This window comes from Phlebotomus papatasi, chromosome 2 (genome assembly GCF_024763615.1).
Source record: "Phlebotomus papatasi isolate M1 chromosome 2, Ppap_2.1, whole genome shotgun sequence".
NCBI lineage: Eukaryota > Metazoa > Arthropoda > Insecta > Diptera > Psychodidae > Phlebotomus > Phlebotomus papatasi.
In genome coordinates, this window is record NC_077223.1 from 99142804 (window position 1) to 99155231 (window position 12428).

The 12428-nt window shown below is 32.4% G+C and overlaps 1 protein-coding gene across 1 annotated transcript in view; it reads left to right on the plus strand.

The window, feature by feature from the left end:
* The window catches only part of LOC129800364 (protein artichoke), a 30425-nt gene that overhangs the window by 11364 nt on the left and 6633 nt on the right, over window positions 1–12428 (plus strand). The window contains exons 3-4 of the mRNA XM_055844698.1: window positions 9165–10173; window positions 10315–10513. Of these exons, the coding sequence (XP_055700673.1) occupies window positions 9165–10173; window positions 10315–10513 (1208 nt within the window). The remainder of the gene's footprint in view (window positions 1–9164; window positions 10174–10314; window positions 10514–12428) is intronic.

Consider the following 12428-nt stretch of genomic DNA (forward strand, 5'->3'; position numbering starts at 1 on the left):
AAATACTTCAGAGAAACGTTGGAATCACTAATTTTAAAGATTTTCATAAAAATTATCTCAAATAATAACATTACAAAAGAATTTATTGGCATTATCGTAGTTTTACGATCAAAAACGTATAAAATTGATATTTTCTCAATTTAAATTTAAGAAAGATGTTTCACTGTCAAAAAATTATCATAAATAGAATCCAATCAAAGTATTTTACGGAAAATAAATAAATAAAAAAATATATATAGAAGAAAATGTGATTATTGACAAGTGACCTTATGGTTTTGATACACTGGAAAACCATAAAAATCAGCATTTCTTCAATGGAAATATGGGAGAGCCGTTGCAGTGTCAAAAAATTACAATAATCTATTGTCAATTAATTCAATTCAAAGTATTTTGCAGAAAAAATTTAAATAAAACGAATACAGAAAAAAATTTGAGTTCTGCAAAGTGACCTTATGGTAATGATACGCACTTTAGTTTCAAAAAGAAATGTCGTAAATGTGCTACTTAAAAAATTCGGAATTTCGAACAACGCAGATTTTCGGACAAATTAATTTGAAAGTGAGGACTTTGATAATTTTGTAATTTTACTAACTAATACTTTTAATAACTACTAATACTAACTAGTTTAGATTTCAATAAAATTTTATCGAATAAATAGTATTTTCAGATTTGATAAAACTGTTTTCTGCAGGGGGGTGACATTAGCTCTGAAAAAGGCGATCAGGTTTAGTGTAAATTTTTCCCTGTTTTCGTACACATTTCACGAGATATCTCCGAAACTACATAGGTTGCCAATTTGGGGTTTTCGGTTGCCCATTCCATATTAAATTGGCTTTTATTTTGTATTTGTATTTTTTGCTAATTAATTCCACAATGACAGAAAACACAGAATAAACTCCAAAGTTTTTTCGGCACGCTAGAAACATTTGGAAAACATAGGAAACGTCATGCCCCTGGTTTTCTGTATAATACAGTGCCCGCGGTGCCCGCTTTGTAATTCGGATGATTGGGAGATAATATGACAGACGTCCGCTTCGTAATCCGGATGGATTTTTTAAATTTGTTCAACGTCTCGAAAATATAATACAAGATTTTTTTGTAGAATTAGTACAAAAGTTATAGAAAAGATTAAAAAGACATAATTAGAGAATTCTATGCTATTATACTTAATTTATTAAACAAAACTCCACAAGATAATTCATTTTCATTGGTGAAAAGACATGCATACATAACCTCAAAATTATTTTATATGTAACCGTCGAGAATTCGTCTTCATGACGCCGATCCGGATTAGAGAGAGGGCACTGTAAACTTTATATGGAAAAACATTCGTTTAACAAAGTTTTAACAAGATCCAGTTGGTCAGCAATTTGGTAAAACTTTTTCATAGTCTCTTTGGAAGACAAACATATCTACAAGACAAACTAATTTTGTTAGTGTGACAAAACCTTTTTCGAAATTCCGCGTTGTTCGAAATTTCAAATTTAACCCATACATATTTTTTTATTATGCCTAAATAACGAATCTTGAAATGTATTGAATAGGAACAATCGAAAATCTCATAGTGTTGTTAGGAAAATCAAACCTGTAAAGTCTTTAATATTTCTGTCATAGATTTCCTAAATTGTAATTAACTCCCTTAACGCTTTCGCGTGATATTTTAAATATTCTTTAAATATCACACAAAAATTCAGTTTCAATATTCGAACATATCAGTGCGATTTTGTCCTTTTCAAGGTTTTAGCCAAGATGCTAATAGAACGTGAAAGTAAACAACCTATATGATCCTATACATAATATATGATCCTTATAAGAATAACTTAAGAATTTTAGTTCTATAAGACATTATTGCTTCTTGGGATGCTCAAATTGGAAATTGAAGATGAACGCACAATCGAATGAACTTGATCGACTCAATTAATTGTCTCACGACCCTCTGCTGTGACCTTTGTCATCGTAGTTGGGATGTGAGACGCCTTCCAAGATTATTGGACAAAATTTGATCTCTATTGAGTTATTGACGCGTTCCATCATTTGCACTGAAACACGCGTTTGATTCTCATTTCTCTCTTTGCTAATCTTCTTACCATTTCTCCAGAAATTTTTTGCCACTTGCTAATAATGTGATTCACTTAACGATTAAAAATCAAATATTTAAGATCAGTGATTTTATTATTCCGGAATTTGATATTAATTCCTAATTAAATTTTCAAAATTCCTTTAACAAACATTCAATGTTAACATGTTATCAAATTGATTGAATATTACTAAAAAGAAATTGTGATTAGTTTATTAGTCTTGTGTGATAACAGAGATCAAGTCAAACTTCCAGACGATTAAAAGGGAATGATTCAAAAACTGCGTCAAAATGGTATCAAGAAATCATTCGATTATTTTAATCAGACACTAAATGTATGCATGAAAGAAACATTGTAAAAAGTATTGCCACCTTTTTAGATATTTTGAGATTTCTCCAGCAATTTCTGGAACATCTCAAAATATCACTTTTAAAAATCCTCCATATACAACATCTCTGTAAACACCAAAAATGGAACCCCAGAAGAGATTAAGACCTCAAAATATTGTCGGGCATTGATAAGATTTTAGGAGAGTCCGACTCTTTTGACTAAAAACATCACTAAACTCAAAAGATGAAAAGGAATGGCAAATGTGAATGTCTGTGCCATTTAGTTTTTGGGTTTCTTGATCATACACATGTGTCAAGAAAACAGAAAAAACTGCATTCTATTTTATTGTAATATATCGCATAAACACAATTGAACAAGAAAAGAGATAAATTAGATAAAATCATAAAATCTCTTTCAAAATTATATAGACTTCAGTAAATAGTTTTTATTTTTGTCTAATAAATGTATTGATCGATAAAGTAATGAAACACACTGATTTGGTGTTGTCAAGATTTTTAAGAGTGTATTACATAATCAATCAATATAAATTGCAGATATTTTCTGCGACTCTCGCCATCTTAGCGTTCCTCGGAAACATTTATTTAACCAAATGAGAAATCTATTGAAACTTTATTTTTAAACTAGTAATTCGAATAACGTAAGAGTTACCTTACCCTAAGACCATCTTCAGACCAAAGGTTTAGCCCAGTTCCCGAAAGTCTGAAAAATCTAAATAACAAACAATCTTGTTGATTTTTCAAAATCCAATGGATAATTTGCCTTTAATATATCCAATCCGGAACAATCATTTCCTTAAGAATCTTGCGTGTTAAGGAATTAGAGGATTTAAGCCATATGGCTAAGCCTCAGGTCTGAAGCCCGTATTAGTAAGACATTAATAGAACTAAAATTCTTATAATCTGCTTATAACGTTCCCGGTTCTTGGACTTCTAAAAATAAATTTGAAAGGCTTAACGGTCTCTACACTACAGGTATTTAAAAACGAAATTCTCATTTTAAGCCTTTTTAAGAAGAGGTGAGCAAGAACTGTTTGAAACCGAAAAAACGTCAAATGAAAACTTTAGGGGAAAGCGCGCTACATTCGGACAACTTAAGCTTCACACAATTCAATTCTTTCTCTATGTTCCTTATGGATTTTACCCATAGCTCTTTTCTGAAAATTTGAGGCATTGGACTAGCTATTAAAATATAATAATATAATGGGTCAAATTAATTTATAACACATGAAAAAAAATTATTTGTGTGAAGCATAAATCGTCCGAAGGTAGCGCGCTTTCCCCTATGTCAATGGTCAAAACGCTACCTGGACAAATTTATTTTGACGTTTATTAGGTTTCAAATTTCAAACGGTTCTTGCTATATCTCTTACCGTTTAAGCTCCAAAACCGTAAAAAGTTTAAAAAAGACTATTTTATAACGGCATTGAATAAATGAGCAGTAAAAAGTTAAAATTGATCAGTAACAAAAAACTTTGAAACAGTGATATTTTCGTCCAAATCTTGGCAAAGGGAAAATAAGGGGCTTTACACTTTATATGGAACTATTTTAAATATTAAATATATAAATTAGGTCCATTTTTGTAAAGATTTAAGGTTTTTACTGATCATAATTAGATATTTTACTGCTCATTTTTAATTTTTTACTGCCCATTTAGAACTTTTTACTGATCGTTTGTTTTTTGCCTTTTATAACTGCCCTCTCATTGAGTTCAAGCAGTAAAATTATTGATTTAAAGAAGAAATACACGGTCAGCTCTAGCTGACTGCAATTAGAGTTTCATATTAGAAGTTGAACCCAGTTCTCAAAAGTCTTGATACTGTAAAGAAAAATCAATTTTAGTGGTTTTTAAGTATCTGATTCATTAGCTTTTAATACTCAATCTAAAGTTAAAATTTACATAAAAATCTTGCCTGATATGAAGTTATAAAAGTAATATTCCGTATGACTCAATCCTAGATCTGAAGCCCGTATAACATAAAGTCATAAAACCGCGAAAATACCTGACAAAAAATTACCATGGCAAGAAATTCTTACACTGAATAAGCCATTAATATCGCTTACTACATTGACAGTTCAATATTAATTTAAAAATCAGTCTTTTAAAAAATTAAAACTGAATTAAAACTTAAACTAAAAATTAAAACTTAAACAAAACAATTAAAACTTGTGCTGAGAAAATTGTGTAAGCCATGGATTTTCTGAGAACCAGGGTAGCTGTTTATTGTAGCGGAACATCCGTGAAAGTCACTAGTAACTTGTACTTGTTGACGAATAAAGTTAAAATTATTACATTACATCTATCTATTTATTTGTGGCGTATCATTATTAGATTTTCTAGAGAAGTTAATAAAATGCAATTTAGAGTGAAACGTATTTTCCTTGCAACATTCAGAATTAATTCATGCCGCATTGAGATTTGTCTGAGAATCCTAAGGCTTTTTAAATCAATCTAAACTTGACCAAATCCAAAATATTGTCTTTAAGGCCTCTATACAATTGTGCGGAATTTTCGTGAAAATGAAGCTTTTTGAAGTAAAATTCTTGTACATATGTGCATGTGTAAATCATGTAAAACATTTTCAAAATAATGCACTTTGACGAAGAGCATAAGAAAAAAGAAAATGTCTGTTTTCTATAGTAAAATTCAAAATTTATTTTTTGTTTATACTAAATTCCCAAAAAAAGTGTAACAGAATAACTTGAAGGAGAATTCTCCTAAATAAAAAAAAGAACTTGAACTTTGAGTGTGAAATTTTCCACGATAAGCTTTTGTATATGGCTGTCCGAATGTGAAATTGAATAAAAACGGCGTTGAGATTATCACCGAGAGGTTGAAAATTAAGTAATTAATTCAACTTGGCAATTTATTTACAAATACTGTCATGTGAAATCTCGCGATTTTATATTCAATTATACTTGAAAAATTTCATGTGTGTATAAAACAATTGCTCATGCAAATTTCATAAATAAAATCTTCACAAAATTAATTCTTCAGAGAAACGAATTCACTTTCGTAATGAAAAAGTACCATTTAAAACTTTTCTCGCTATAGTTAAGATACTGAATCACAAGACGTTAAACTTGATAAAAACAAAGTTTCGTCTCATCTACCGTGGTCCGTGGAATTAGATTTGATAGTTTATTGGTTTAAGAAACTCTCCAAAATTGTCTTTTGTTTATAAAATTATTTGCGTGCTTTTCAATATAAAAAGCTTTCATATCATAGGTCTTATAAGTACTATTTGCTAACTTCTTACATTGCTAATAAAAAGAAAATACTATCACCGCATGCATTTACTCATTGAAAAGTAGAAAAGTTTGAAAATTTCCTACTGATCGATTCACTAGCAAAATCATAAAAATTTCACCAGAAAAGCGTTAATTTTAGGCGTCTAATCTCTTAAGTCATTGCGTACCTCTACAATTAGATGTCAGTATTATCCTTTTCTGTCTTTAGGAAAATATATCCAATCATTATTTTAGATAATTACATATATTAAAAAATAACAAACACGTTAATTTACCTTTATAGGTGTTAAATCTAAAGTCTATTTTATGCACTAAGAATAAAGCTGAAGACTTGAAAGAAATTTAGCACTGATTGAATTAACTCGATGGATTTCGATTAGTGGTTGCAGCACCGGGTACCCGGTTCATGAATACTCGGGTACCCGCCAGATTTTTTCACGGGTTTAGGAATCGGTTCTTAGCCATGGAATCGGTTCTAGAACCGTCTTTTTTAGAATAATTAAACTGAATTTTACATAAAATCTAGAAACCTCTGGCCACCAGTCATAACACTTTTCGTTCACAGGAAAATTTATGAGCTAAAAATTGTAAGAAACTTGGTTTTGAAGAATTTAAAACTAGATGTATGTGTATTACTGTTTTTCAATGTCAAATTTCGTCTTGATTGACGAAAGAATGTTAAATATTTTCGATTTAAGAATGCACTTCAGTCGAGATGATTTTCCCCTGACAAAATTTGCAAATGAAGCATGACCAAAGAGGTTTTCAGACTTGAGGTTTAGCCCAGTTTCTGAAGGTCCCAAAACCATTAATAGCGACCATTTTTACTCGGTCTTGAGAATCTTTCGAACAATTTTCTCTCAACGCTTAATCCTAAGTAAAAATTTTCCTAAAGATCTTGTTTTATAGCAAATTAGAGAAATTAAGCAACATGGTTAAACCTTAGGTCTGAAACCCGTATAAGATTGTTTTGTGAGGACTAGTGCATAATAATATGCGTGTATTCCGCAACATTTATATTTCGCGTTCAAAGAAATTAATAAAAGTATTCAAGTAAATAAAATATAAAAGGGAAAGATAGAAACATCAAAACAAATAAATATAATATTTTTCGATTTGTTCGAAAAAAAAATAAGACAAAAAAAGTGAGAGTTACTTTAAGAGTCAAGATTTTAGTAGAGATAGAATGAGAAATAAAATATTGAAAAGAAATGATCTTAATCGACTTTAATTAAATTTTATGTCAATTTTAATTAGTTTAAGTATGGTTCGGTTTGCTGAAGTTTATGATTTCTTTTCATTTGTTGAAAAGAGTTCAAAAATACCTTAAATTTTCCGTTGCAACTTTCTCTGGAAGTTTTTTACAAGATTTCAGCATAAAATTTTTTATAAATCAATTTCCACGTCAACTTTTTATGAAATCAAATTATTTGTAAAGATGAGAATATTTCAACAAAAATTCTGTAAAATATTTACTTAACATAATCTACGCACATATTAGAACATACTGAATTATTCTAAGAAGTATTTTAAATTGTTTTCATTTTCGTTCTCATACCACTTTTGCTTTCATCAAACTTAATTACCTAAAACTAAACTGTTTAATCATAAATCAGGAATATTATTATTTTAAACACATTATCGATAAACTTTGCGGATTTCTTAGGCCAAAGATATTTTTTTAAGAAGAAGAAGGGAAAATATAGTCAAAAATTGAGTAAAAATGCTCTTTATGGGGTCATAAAAACTTTTTTGCATGTTCTTTCAGAAATTAGCCAAAAATTTATTGCTAAACCCGCTAAACCGTTTTTGATTATTTTTGGGGCAGATGTGGAAAGCTTAGAGGTCCCATAATAGTCTTTTCAGACGACATTGCAGCTTTCATGTGAGAGACGCCGATCTAAAAACCTTAGATTTCGTTCAATGATTCTTAAAAACAAAACACTATAAATCCATTTTTAGTTTTCTTGGATTTTGGGCTATTTTGGAAAGCTTACAAAATTCAACAATAGATCTTTCTGAAGGCGGTAAAGATGCTTCTCTTTAGATGGAAATGCTCTTGTAGTGATCTAAACCTTATATTGTTCAATTTTTCTTCAGTTTTATGTGTTTTTTTTTTAAATTATTCTTTAAATATTCCTTAGAGGGGGATTACGGCCCCTCCTTGTTCCTTCTAAAATGAGAGTTAATTTTATATCGGTATTATCATTAGAGCGCCAATCCGTTTTACATCGATTCAACTAAATAGGGAGACCGGGGTAGAATTAGCCACCAAATTAGTTTTTTAATTGCGTATTTTTACAAAAAACGATTATATGAAGCTGATAAAAATTTCAATGAATAGGAAGGGAAATATATATATGGAATAAAGAGTGGTTTCCTCAATATTCCTTTGCGGAAAACTATAAGATACCACTATCTAATACTATACGTGGCTAATCTGCACCGGTCTCCCCTATTGGATTTTTTGCTGAGCGTTGTAGGAGAGGGTTGGACAGTTTAACGAAAGTTAGTTTTTTGCAACTCTTTTACAAAGTACATATAATATAAATCGTATCAAAATTATTTAAATATATTATATATATAAATATACCTGTGTATAATTTCTACATGAATATTTTACACTCCCCATTAGGGTAAATTAAGCTAATTCAAAACCTGCTCCAAATGGAAATTTTTCGCTACTCCAAATGGAAACGTCATTATTTTCATGATAAATACAGTACTAAATTATTATATTTATATATTTTCCATACCACAGTTTCATTATTTAGTTAATTTTGCTCCAAATAAAGCGAAAATCCTGCACAAATCCTGCACTCAGGACCAACTCAACAAGATTTTGGACGCCTTTAATCGCGGTTTTAATTACACTGTTTGTCTAAAATTAGAAATTTTCCCTTGTCTCCATTTGGATTAATATGTTTCCAATAGAAGCATTTTACGCTCGCGTATTTTTCTTGTATTTAAGAAGTTATCAAATTATATCTAAAGAATTTTTGCTAAATAGTAAGATTCTAGAAGAGTCAAGGAGCAAATTTATGTAATTCTCTTCAGGAAAAATATGAACTTAATGTGTTGAGTGTTGAGTCTTCTGCCAAAGTTAAAGCGTCTGGAAATGGTTTTGAATTAGGACATTTACCCTATGGGCTTAATCAGAAATACTCTGTGTTAAAAATAGGTTCTCTTTTGTACACCTAAAACACCGATTTGCTGTGCTACTAATTCACCAATTAACTCTAAATTATAAATTAAATAACTATGAGGATAAACAATATTAATTTTAATGATAGATCGATCAGAACAATATCATCCGACACTTTCTCTGTCTCCTCTATGCACTAGAAAAAGAAGATTTTGAGTTAATCTCTATTCTTGTGAATGCAGATTAATTCAACTGTTAGTTTCTTTTATTTTCCATTCAGTCGATCAGCTGAGGAAATTTTCCACAATTCCCAATGACGGTCAATTTTCTCTCTCACCCAGGCATCTTCCGGAGTCTACATTCTACAACATGTCACGGACGGAATTCTTGAGTTTGTCAGATAACAATTTGGAATTGATACCAGCGCAGATATTTACGCATATGCCAATGATTGGGACATTGGATATAGCCAGGTGTCGAATACAGCACATCCGAAGTGGTGATTTCAAGGCCCTGAAGATGCTGCGACATTTATTGTTGGCATCAAATGAGATCAAGCGCATCGACATGGGTGCTTTTCCGCCCACCATCGTCAATCTGCACATTGGCAGGAATAATCTCTCATCGCTCAATGGGACACTGCGTCACTTGAATGAATTGAAGTTATTGTTCATCAATTCAAACAATTTGACCACATTGGAGGACGAACTGCCACCAGCGTCTCCCAATCTCATTCTTGCCCAATTCAATCGACTTAGAGCTCTGCCACAGAGTTTCAGGAATCTACCATTGGATTCACTGTATCTGTACAATAATGAACTGAGGACTTTCGATGGTATTCTCAAGACAGCAACAAAACTTCAGAGACTCTATGTCTCTCACAATTACATTGAATACCTGGCTGAGGATGAATTTCAGGAAGCTGAAAATTTGGAAGAACTTCAATTGGGCTGCAATCATATCAGGGCAATCAATGGATCCCTACTTCCAATTAAGAATCTCAGATCGGCCAATTTCACCGTAAATCATCTTACAGAGTTTTCCCTGAAGGAGATCCGTGGATTGGACAAATTAAGAATCTTGGACTTGTCGTACAATCAAATTGACAAGTTGACTGGTCGTATGGATAATCTCGTGGAGCCAGATTCATTGATTGTGGAGTTACGTCTTGAGTATAATTTACTGAGGTCGCTCGATGGCAATTTGATGGGTCTCAATCGACTGCGAATTCTCAATTTGTCCAACAATCGCCTACAAAATATTTCTCCAGATGATTTAATTGGTCTGGAGGAACTTGAACACCTGGACATGTCATTCAATCAACTCAAGACACTCGATGATACATTTAAGGTGAGTCTTTGTGATATTTCTTGTATTTTTGGTCACATTTTACACTTGGGCAATTTGAGAGACACTCACTCCCTCCCTGGTCAGGGAATTTACCCGCAAAACATCCCATCAATTGATACTCATTGCCTGTCTTTTGTGTAGACCTATTTGCCATCACTTCAGCTCTTAAATGCCTCGTACAATTTGCTCACGGAGATGAAGAATGATTTTCACGGATTGCCAATTCTCTGTATGGCCGATTTGTCTAACAACAACATCAGCATCATCTCCAAGGATCTTGTGGCTAACACAAGGTGCAGCAATCACGGTGTACCCAACAAACTGGAGATTCTACTCCAAGGTAAGTTTATTGGTTGTTACCTTTTATTGTTGGAACTCGATAAATCCAATAAGATCAACTTCGAAATTCCTGCTTATTCTTTGTAAATTCCTAACTCGTTCCTAGAATTTTGCGAATCAAATAATGGAGACCAAACGGTTCGAGATAGAGACTTTTGTCTTTGAGCGACCCCTCCATATATCAATAGTCCAAGGGGTAACTCATTCCCATTTTTTTCTGACAAGGGTTTCTGGTTTCTTGGGTTTCGCGATGCAGACATTCGGTTTCTCGGGTTTCGCGATGCAAACATTGGGTTTCTCGGGTTTTGCGATGCAGAAATTGGGTTTCTCGATGCAATTCTTGGGTTTCTCGGGTTTCACGATGCAGACATTGGGTTTCTCAGGTTTCGCGATGCAGAAATTGGGTTTCTCGGGTTTCGCGATGCAATTTTTGGGTTTCTCGGGTTTCGCGATGCAATTTTTGGGTTTCTCGGGTTTCGCGATGCAATTTTTGAGTTTCTCGGGTTTCGCGATGCAGAAATTGGGTTTCTCGGGTTTCGCGATGCAGAAATTGGGTTTCTCGGGTTACGCGATGCAATTTTTGGATTTCTCGGGTTTCGCGATGCAATTTTTGGGTTTCTCGGGTTTCACGATGCAATTTTTTGGGTTTTTCGGGTTTTGCGATGCAATTTTTGGGTTTCTCGGGTTTCGCGATGCAATTCTTGGGTTTCTCGGGTTTCGCGAAGCGTTTCTCAGACAATTGACGAGGGTTTCTCAATATGAGTTACCTCTCGCCATAGTCAAATTATTAAAAATACCTATACTATATTTTTAGTAGAACTTACAAATGCGTCCTGAACTTCAAAATGAAATAAGAAATCCTTTTCATCAATTTGTGAAAAAAAACCTTGAATCCTTCCTAATAAGAGGCTTTGAAAAAAGCCTCTGTTTCTTTCCTACCAGTAGGGTAAAGTGGGACAAGTTGGACAGTGGTACAAGTTGCACAATGGTACAATTTGGACAGGGCTTTTTGTCTTGATAAATTTAGTACTTCATTTTTATTAGTATATTTTAATGCTTTAGTTATATAATTTTGTTCCCTATGCTTAAAAACAAATTTTGTACTGTATTTATCAAGAAAAAAGCCATGTCCAACTCGTACCGGCGAATTGTCCAAGTTGTAACACTAATTCCAAATTATATCACTACCCTAAATAAAAATGCAAATAGTAAAATTATTTTACTACAAAATCGAATTTATGCACACGATTCTTTTTCCCATTCCATATCGCTAAATTTTCTTCATTGATGCAATTTTTCGCACTCTATTTTTAGGGCATAGTATCAATGTCAAGTATTCGAGCATTCGGCAAAGCTTGTACACACTTTGTCTCCTCTATTTTATTTCATATCTAATAAAAAGTTCTACTCTTAAACAGATTAAAGGTGTATAGATAAACCTAGAATGCCCTTGTAGTTTCATTCACCACGAAATAGAATTACTTTGGCCTTGACTTGATCTTGGTCTGAAAGGGTTTCAGTAAATTTTGATCTTGACTAATAAAATTAACTTAATTAGAATGAACTCAAGAGATATTACTTATGAAGGAACATCGCGATTGGCATGGTAATGGCTCTGGCACACCTTTTTGTATCAGGAAAATTTCATGTAATCGAAATTCACTTCCCTTTCTTTCTCAAAGGATATGCATAAGTCTATCCCATTCTTTCAGACTCTTCTTCTTCTTTTGAACATCACACCAAATTAATTTTTTTAAATACTTTTTGGAACTTGTTTAGGCAAAAGCTTGACACACAGAGCCGTAGCGCTGGGGGGACATTGAAGGGCAATGCCCTACCTTAAAACTTCCAATGCCCTACCTTAAAAACCAGAAACTAAGATAATGTTCTATGTAAACTGTTCGTAGTAAGATATG